The sequence below is a fragment of the Eumetopias jubatus genome, unplaced genomic scaffold (assembly GCF_037043125.1).
Source record: "Eumetopias jubatus isolate StellerSeaLion01/CBP00866 unplaced genomic scaffold, mEumJub1_p1.0 scaffold_7, whole genome shotgun sequence".
Taxonomy (NCBI): domain Eukaryota; kingdom Metazoa; phylum Chordata; class Mammalia; order Carnivora; family Otariidae; genus Eumetopias; species Eumetopias jubatus.
In genome coordinates, this window is record NW_028274813.1 from 91,518,555 (window position 1) to 91,528,513 (window position 9,959).

The 9,959-nt window shown below is 41.7% G+C and overlaps 1 protein-coding gene across 1 annotated transcript in view; it reads left to right on the top strand.

The window, feature by feature from the left end:
* Positions 1-9,742, top strand: part of SLC27A2 (solute carrier family 27 member 2) — a 51,294-nt gene extending 41,552 nt beyond the window's left edge. The window contains exons 6-10 of the mRNA XM_028100228.2: positions 452-542; positions 2,311-2,509; positions 4,009-4,106; positions 8,202-8,332; positions 9,356-9,742. Of these exons, the coding sequence (XP_027956029.1) occupies positions 452-542; positions 2,311-2,509; positions 4,009-4,106; positions 8,202-8,332; positions 9,356-9,532 (696 nt within the window). The 3' untranslated portion in view covers positions 9,533-9,742. The remainder of the gene's footprint in view (positions 1-451; positions 543-2,310; positions 2,510-4,008; positions 4,107-8,201; positions 8,333-9,355) is intronic.
* Positions 9,743-9,959: the final 217 nt, after the last annotated feature.

Genomic DNA, 9,959 nt, shown 5'->3' on the forward strand with positions numbered 1-9,959 from the left:
TGGTGGATTTGACAGAAAGGGGCAAGAGGAGACTTTTGACAGTATTTGGAAATGTTTTATTTCTTGGTCTGGGTGGTAGTGACATGGATGGGTCCATACGTAATTTTATCAAGCTGGGTATTTAAGATATATGCACTTTTTGTACTTAATATATGCTATACCACAATAAAAAGGAAAAGATGTGAAGAAATTTGTATTTAAAATGATATATTTTGGGGTGCCTGGGTGGCTCAGTCAGCTAAGTGTCTGCCTTCGGCTTAGGTCATGATCCCAGAGTCCTGGGATGAGCCCTGTGTCTAGCTTCCTGCTCAGCAGGGAGCCTGCTTCTCCCTCTGCCTCTGCCCCTCCCCATGCTTGTGCTTGCGTGCGCGCCCTCTCTCCTTCTCCCTCCCTCAAATAAATAAAATCTTTAAAAATAAATAAATAAAATGATATATTTTCATTTTGCTAGAAAGTCATAGCTTACGATCTGATTAAATATGATGTGGAGAAAGATGAGCCTGTGCGAGATGGAAATGGATATTGCATCAGAGTTCCCAAAGGTACGGGAGAGTTTTGTTCAGTTAACCTGGGTTTTTTCTTACCTTTATCAAGTGACTATTAAGAACTAACATATCATTGCTAAAATGAATGCGTGGTAAAATTTTTTAGAGTGGGGGAATAAAAGAGATTTATTTAAGTACCCTCAGAAATAGTTACAGAAATTCCAAAAGGTACTAATTTACCACTACACGTAACATAATTATACTTTGAAACCTAGCTTAACTACTTCCTGACAATGGGGTATTTTGTGGAAAGGAATATGTAATTATGGTTGCAAAATATAGTTTGCTTTAGAGGGTCTTTACCTTCAAGCTTAACATACTGTGCATTTGTCTAATGATGTGTGTAAATCATTATTCAGTAAAATACTGGCATTTTTAGAATTACAAATGTGTGGCCACATAGAATTCTGTACTTTGTACAGTGTCTGTACATGTGTATCTGACGTGTATGGATACACATGTACATGGGCATGGAAAGGGACACTTCTTACAGCCAGCTTGTTGCCAATGGATTGTATGGCAACAGTTGCTTGGTTTGGTTGGTTGGTTTTTTGGGTTTCTTTGTTTTTTGTTCTTTAGCATTCACCACTTCTTAGCATTGTGTTATTTTGCTCCAAAGCTAGGCATTTTTTCATGTTTCTATCAAGGAATGAAAAAAGCAAAGTTGCTAAGGTAAAATTCTCATGATCTCTGTCACTCTCGCTCTAGACATACCCGACATGTTCTAAAACCCCCTGTTACAGCCAGACTTCACACACTTAAATATATATGGCAGGGAAGAAAAGGTTTTTAAAAGAATTTTCTTAGTTTGGTGTTATTTAGATTTTATTTTTTTTAAGCCATGGGTTAGCCACTTTAATATAAAATGTGATCAAAACCCAATTACAAGAGTTCAGAAAAGCATAGGAAAACCAATGAGTTTCAACTTTATTACAAATTTTAAAATCTGGGAGTAGTCTGAAAAAAAATATATGCTAATTTCAGCCCAGGGTTAATTTAATAACTGGGGCAATGTCCACTGGTAGAACTTAGGGTTATGCATATGAGGGATATGCATATCTTCTGTAAAATGAGATAAAAATTATTTTGAACATAGTCGCTTTTCAGAGAATTTTAAGATCCACTTGCAGAACAAATATATATGGCGCTTCAAGATCTAGAATTTGGAAAATCTGTGCATTTGGTCAATCAAAACAGATTGAAAGAGAATTTTGTAAGTTTATATCTTGGAAATGCTGTAAAATTAAGATGGAATGATGGGGATATTTCACTTGTGAGTTGTATTAGGTTGTGGAAAATTAAAGATTGATGTAAAGGAGAAAATATCTTCCATTTGTAAGTTCAAAAACTGATTCCTAATAATATATGCAAATTATTGAAATGATAAGCATCTGAATGTTGCCACTGTACACAGAAAATGAGATCAGCTTTGTAAATGATTTCTAATAAAGGTAACTGAAAATGCAACTTGAACAACATTGCACTACATTTTTCTGAGGGCATTTTAATTATAAAAAAAGCCAGTCTTTAATTTTTTCATTGTTGAAGACAGGCTTAGTACCAGCCCCTGTAAGGTTAAAAATGGTATTTGAAAAAAAAAATTAATTCATTAAAATAAATTAAAAATGGTATGTGTAGCAGGTTTAAGGTCCATGTGTGAAGATGCCCATTTTTGAGTGTATGGCAACAGTTTTAAGAGAATGTTAATCATAAAATTTGCCTACTGCTTGCACATAAAATAACAATTTACTTTCTTCTGTCTTAGGTGAAGTTGGACTCCTTGTTTGCGGAATCACACAATTTGCGCCCTTTAGTGGCTATGCTGGAGGAAATACTCAGACAGAGAAGAAAAAACTGAGAGACGTCTTTAAGAAAGGAGACCTCTATTTCAATAGTGGCGATCTCTTAATGATTGACCATGAAAATTTCATCTACTTCCATGACCGAGTTGGAGATACTTTCCGGTTGGTTTCTTTGAATTACTGAGCCAAAAAACAAACACATGCACAATTTGGCTGACTCCTAAATTGGAATTACATTCTACTTTGGCTACGATGCTCTATTTCCTTCTATCTCTTGGCATGTCAGGTCGACCTTCTGTATTCCCAGAAAACAAGGAACAAAACACAGGAAGTGTCACTCTGCAATGGACAGACAGACAACTTGCTTGAGCAACACCAGATGAGAAAAAGGCAGGAAACCTGTGCCCGATTTTTGGAGCCTAATATTCCATCCAATTTCTCTCATTTATCCTCAGTTATTACCAGACACTCGTAGGACAGCCAGGAATTTTCACACTATTTCCAATCATGGGGAAATCAAATGTAAACTTTCTTCAGATAAAATCAAATGTAAACTAATGTGAAGCTGATCTAGCTGAAGAGGAGGTGAAGGGTTCTGAGCCCCGCCTGTTTCCCTCCCTCCCACGCTCCAGCCCTAACCAGGTGGTTTCCCGCAGAAACCCCAGTCAGCACCATGAAGTTTGAATAACACCAAGAAGTTACAATAAGACCATGAAGCTAATTCCTAACTGCAGCATGGTCCTCCAGCCTCATGACACTTTGGTTTAATCAGCTTCCTTCCTATGTAAGCTCCCTGAGGCCAGGCTCTGTGTCTGCTGGTTCACTCCCAGCACCAAGCACAGTGCTTAACACACATGATTACTTTTTGCATGAATGTATTGAGGAAGGGATGGAAGGTGTCTGGCTGCAGTAGGAAGAGCAAGAATGTGAATGGGGAGAACCGAGCTCCTAAGCTCACCTCTTACTCCTGACCAGCTGTGCTATCAAGGCAGGTAGGCCTTCTCAACCCCAGTTCCTTCTCCCACGAAATGAGGGTCCCAGTGATCTTTCCATCTCTAGTATTCCGACTCAGGATCCATATGATTTTATGCCATGATTTTATGCCAACTTCATGGTGATCTAAAGAATTTTTAAATGTAAGACAAATTTTAACTCTTTATTAAGTGGAAAAGTAGCACCTGATTGGGCACTAACATTATAACCTCCCTGCAAATAAAGTATATCTTCTATTCAAAGCTTTCCCTTTGCCATGAGACCCTAAAATACAAGGACAACATTCTATTAAATTGAATTAAATAGCAACCAAAGTTAATAAGAAAAGTGAGAGACCTAAACACAACAAAAAGTCATTGAGACTTATTTTTTATTTCCTGGGCCTTTCTGAGGCCAAACCTGTATTTCAACATTAGAACAACATCATTCTTTGTATCATGTTTCATGTGGTGAGATTGGAATTTCACATTTTATTATTTTAGCCTATGCCTTTGTGTTTTGTTTCTCAAGCAGGGTGCCTCCCCATGACTGAGTTGTGGGGATTTGGGGAAAGAGATGGGAAAACGGGTGCAGACACCCTCCAGCAGTCTGGAGATACCACCTGCCCTGTCATGGCAGCCTGGCCAGGGCCCACCGGTAACCTCTGCTAACCTTGCCTTTTCTTCCAGCTGGAAAGGGGAAAATGTGGCCACCACTGAAGTTGCTGATACAGTAGGACTGGTCGATTTTGTCCAAGAAGTAAATGTTTATGGAGTGTCTGTGCCAGGTATGCACAGAATATTATAAGTCTAAACGTTATGCCTAAACCCATACAGGAACTGAACATAATTTTAACCCCAGAGCAAAGTTTGTCATCCCTTTTGCCCGCCAGCTGGAGAGTCAAACAGCTCTTTCAGCCACCTGGGAGTAAGGGGCTGATGTCTGGTTTATATTCCACTGTAAATCAGCCAGGTCAGTACATCTGAATCTGGCCTCCTTCTGTGGTTCAGCTCCCCAGCTGTTCTTGGGCTCTCGGGCAAGCCAGATCTCTCCAAGATACATGGTCCCACACTGCATTTGGCACACTTCGGGAAAAGATGTGTCAGGCTTGATAGCTGGGAAATGATCCCTTGGCCTCTGAACTGGGAATCACAAATAAAAACAAGTAGAGTTGCTAGGAGAAAAAACTGAAAAGGAGCTGACTTTGTCCAGACTTCTTTTAAAACAGGTCCTTGACCTCAGCCCACCCCATGAGTTTCAGAATCATCACACAGAGTGGGATCACCACGCCTTCATCTGCAGATCTGCCTCTGCTAGCAGAGTGGGGAGTGCTGAGGTCTGACTTTGGGTCCTTGGCTCCAGTACCTGCTGGCTATTGGACTTCGGGCAAATCACTAAAATTAGGGGTAATACCAGCCCTGCTGTTGAGATTGTCAAGAGAACTCATTCATTTCAACTACATAAATACTAAACACCTATTTATCAGAGGTACCCATGAGTATTGTCATGAGAAGAAATCATTTTAATTATAGATGACAGAGAAGATTAAAACCTCCAAATCACTGTCCAAATATCAGGTGCTAGGGAGATGATTAGCATTCCCTCAGAACTCAGTAGTTGGGAGTCTCACCTATTTTCAAAATGGAAATCCAAAAGTCTCTCTTTCCTGAGCTGTGATGGTTTCCATGACCTTGTACTCTTATTTTTTAAAGAATATTTGAGACTTTCTCCTCCCTGTTCCTCTCCAACCCTATGGCAATGCCACGATGGGAAGTACAGCCGCATCTCAGGTCACAGAGCGTGAGGGGTACAGCACACTTCTCGTGTTGGAACGTGGGCTGAATTCACCCAAGGGCACATGTCCTGGTTGTCTGCCATCATGGCATGCTGGGCTCTCACAGACCCCACCTGAAATGTTGCATGCACTTCCGAATGTGGATTTAGGTAACAACACAAAAGAATGTGTATGAGAAGTTGAGAGAATCTGGGGAATGGAATGGAAGGATCGAATCCACTGCTCTTCAGAGTGGGGTCCCTGGACCAGCAGCAGCATCACGCGGGAGCTTGTTCACAATGCGAATTCTCAGGCCGACCCCGGACCTACTTACTGAATCCGAATCTCTGGGGTGGGGTCTGGGCAGCTGTCTTAACAAACCCGCCAGTGATTCTTAAAAACAATGAAGTCTGATTTGGGGGTGATGAAAATGTTCTAGAACTAGATGGATGATAGTTGCAGAATGTTGTGAATGTACAAAATACCAATGAATTGTGCACTTTAAAATGGCTAAGATGATGAATTTTATGTTACATGTGTGTGACCACAGCTTTTTAAAAACACTAAATTCTGAGAAGCACTGAAGCCTCGTCCGGCCAATCATCAGAATCATCTGAAGAACTTTTGTTTTAAGTTTTTATTTAAATTCCAGTTACTTAAGGTACAGTGTAGTATTAGTCTCAGGTGTACAGTATAGTGATTCAATCTGGAAAACTTTTTAAAGCCAGATCTAATGGATCAGAACCTCTAGGGTTTGGGACTCAGACTCTTCATGTCTTCTTTTAATCCCCAAGTGACTCTAACAACCAATAAGGTTTGGGAGTCACCAATCTAGAACAAAAAGAAGAGGAAGCTAATGGTTTTCAAATGATTATAAGGCGGTCAGGTAGAACTAGGAACAGGTGTGCAACACCAGGGAGCAAACTTTAGCCTGAGATGCCTCCTATAACCAGAGACGGACAACAGAAAAGCCTATCTCCTGAGGTGGGGAATGCCCCACCGACTGGGGTGTGTAAAGGAGCTGGATGTCCTATGAGAATTCTTGCAGCATTAAAAGATTAGAGATGAACTGAGAAGTAGTGTCTCTCGGCTTTCAGAGTCTGATTCTCAATGCCACGCCTGTGGCTGGCTGGCCTGCCAGGCACACAGCCAGCTCCATTCCAGCCTAGAAATGTGGCAGGGCTGTCTAGAATAAGCCAGTCTACCAGAGTGATTCTCAGCAGCCGAGAGCTCAGCAAGACCTTCCCACATCTCAGCTTTGGACCAGGAAAGTACTCCAAAGTTTGGGTCCAGTTGACATTTTTTAGGTGTCACACCAGAACTTCCCAGCTACTCTCTAGAACTTTTTGTTCTCAATAGAACTTTCTGCAATGATGAAAATGTTCTATGTCTGCACTGTCCAGTATGGTAGTCAATAACTACCACATGGATGCTAAGCACTCCAAATGTGGCTAGTACCACTGAGGAATTGAATTTTTTATTGGATTTTATTATAATTAATTTTACTAGCCAAATGTAACCAGTGGCTACCACACTGGACAGGGCAGCTCTAGAGAGACTCTGGCCAGAAGAGCTGTAAACTGGAGCTGAACTGACCCCAAACCAAACCCTGGGAGCCGGGGCAGAGACTTGAGACCCAATAGGACTATTCGTGTCTCAGTTGGGCATTGCCTCTGTCAGAGCAAGAGGCAAGGAGGCAGTCAGTGCTCAAGATTTCTGTTGCATCAGCCTCTGCCTTGATTCTAAAAGAAGCTTACCTGAGACATTCGAGATTCCGGAGACGGGTGCTCTCGAGACAGAGCTACAAGGGACCCCTAGAGAAAGAGAGCCCGGTGCCCTTCCTCCCTCCTTCAGCTAAGAGGCAAATTGTATAGGGGTGCATTTCCTTTCTTTTAATGTTCCCTCTTGTTTCCTACCTTCTTTAGAGCCACAGGTAAGCACACAATCACCATGGGAGAGGTTTCGAAAGCTGCGGCCCAGCTGACGAAGGACGGCTCCTTCCCCTCTCTGATTACAGCTAAGTAGTTCAGGGAAGTGGACCTAGACTCCCGCTGGGTCTGCTGCATCAGGTAGAAGATGTATTAAGACCTAATTACCACTGTCCTCACAAGAAAACAGTATAGGAATTGTTCTAAACTCCTCTCCACTTACGTTGCTGCCTGACAGGGAGGAAAGAACTGCTGGATCTGCTGTCTCAGTGGAGACATGGCCTCTTTGGGAATAAAGCTTATCAACGGGAGGGCCCACAGCAGCTCACCTTGCGCCTCCTGTCACCCTTCTGACCCACAGCTTCTCTGAAATGCAGAGAGGCGGAGCTATTAAGTATCTTGATTAAATAAATAAGTCTCAAAGGTGCTGTTTGTGCCCAAGCACAACATACCTGACACTGCACCCCGAGCCCAGTGGTTCATGACAGCAGAGCAAGGACTTTTCACGGGAGTCCAAAAAACAAAATTCCCTGAGCCACAAGTGGGACCTGTCTCCCATTCAGGTGTTTTCATGTAGGCCACTAAGAAGGATGACCTCGACAAGCACTGTCTGACTCTGCCTATTATTTGCTGTGTGAGCTTGAACAAATCCCTTCATGTCTTTAAGCCTCAGGTTTTTTCCATCTGTAAAATGGAGATAACATTTCTACTTCTTCATAAGGCTGTGGTGAGGGTTAAATGGGGTAGTCCATAAAACACACTTAGTATAGGGTCTGGCATGTGATAAAGATTTAATGAGGGCCCCTGGGCGGCGCAGTCCATTGAGCGTCCGACTCTTGGTTTCAGCTCAGGTCATGATCTCACGGTCTTGGGATCGAGCCCTGAGTCAGGCTCTGAGCTCAATGAGGCATCTGCTAAAATTTCTCTCTCCCTCTCCTTCTGCCCCTCCCCACTCTCTCTCTCTCTCTCTCTAAAATGAATAAATCTTTAGAAAGAAGATTTAATCAGTGTATAGCTCTTGTTGTTGTATTCACCTTAGAATAACTTCAACATATATCTGAAATAAAAATTCCAACTATCCAAAAGAAACCCATGTTGTAATGTTCTCAGTCCCCTCTTCTTTGAACTAGGAAAGCATCATAAATAGGACACGTCTAATATTTTCTCACTTTATTTCTAGGTCATGAGGGTCGAATTGGCATGGCTGCGATCAAAATGAAGGAAAACTATGTATTTGATGGAAAGAAACTCTTTAACCATGTTGCCGATTACCTGCCCACTTATGCAAGGCCCCGGTTTCTTAGAATACAGGTGAGAACTCTTGCTCTCTAGTTCAATTATCCTTCTCTTGGAGACCGCTGTCTCTTAGGGAACAACTGCCTTCTACCATGGTGAACCTATTAGCCATATTTTCACTACCCCTAACCTGGAAGCTCAACAGGAAGCAGAAATATCAGAAAATAGAACTAGCAGAAGCCAAATCCTGATCCCTTTTCCCCTAAAATGACAGACAAGTTCACTCAGCAATATTAGCAGATAACTCACAAAGTCTGTGTTTGACGAGGCATGACAGACACTTAAAATAGAAATGCTCCGACCCTCCTGTTTGTTGTTTCCAGTTTTAAAGAATGGAAAAATCCACTGAAGTTCTACACCTTTCTCGGGTGTGAAATTTAATTGGGCATCATTAGCCGTTTTGGAACTATCAAAAGCTTAACTATCACCATCAGAGGGATTTTTTTTTTTCTTTCACAAGCATTAACCCATTGGTTAGCTTAACACTTCACTTTTGGACTGTGAGCTCTATGATTCTATAGCTGAAGACTTGAGAAAAGAAATATTAGATTACCTGCTACTGCGGAAGTTACAGGGTTATTTCTGCTGATGTTCATAAAGCACTGACATTTGCTTTACTACGAGAATGGTTGAGAGACATGAACATTGAAATACCCTCAGATCAGCCATCACCTAGCAACTGAAAAAAAAATCATCTGTGTGTAGATGATCCCTAGCCCCACCCCACCATAAATCAGGACATTCTAGTAACTCCTGGAGCTCAATAAGCAGCTCTGCTCTGCCTTTCACACTCCACAGCCCCTCATGCCCCACAGGTGATTTTAAAGCCCCAGAGGAATAAAAACAAGCCCCCCCCCCCCGCCCCGTGGAGCTTCTGTAAACAGGAGATATTGATACGTGGAACTGCCTTTCACAGCTTCCACCTGAGCCCGAGATGCCTGTGGGTTGCCAGCCCTCCGGCCCCACCTCTGCCCCTTGCCCTGAACCCTCATCTGTTTACACAACACTCCAACAATGTGACTGTTTGCTGTTTTTCAGGACACCATTGAGATTACCGGAACTTTTAAACACCGCAAAGTGACCCTCATGGAGGAGGGCTTTAACCCTGCAGTCATCAAAGATGCCTTATATTTCTTGGATGACAAAGCAGAAATGTATGTGTCGATGACTGAGGACATTTACAATGCCATAAATAATAAAGCTCTGAAACTCTGAATATTTCTAAGAGGCTAATTCACATTTCCAGAAAGAAACTGAATGAACCTAGTACAGCCACTTGATGTAATCCAACCTTAATTTGATTGAAGATTACAAGATGTAATTTTTTATGCATTCCAATAAGGGCTTTTTAAAATTACACCTGAACCTTTACATGTGAAAATATTTAGAGATAAGTATTTTTCAATTCGCACCTTCCATTCGTATTTGCAGATCAAGCTTGTTAGAGGGTGCATTATTTTTTTAAATATATAATAAAATAGATGAATGCCAACAGATGCGATGGCATTGTCTCTTTCCTGACTATTCTAAATGCAAACCCTGAGCCTAACAGCCTCATTGGTAACTTTTCACACGTGTCCTAACTCATAATGATAATGGCATTCTAGGTAAAAAAAAAAAATGGCAAGAAGTTGAAAGGTGA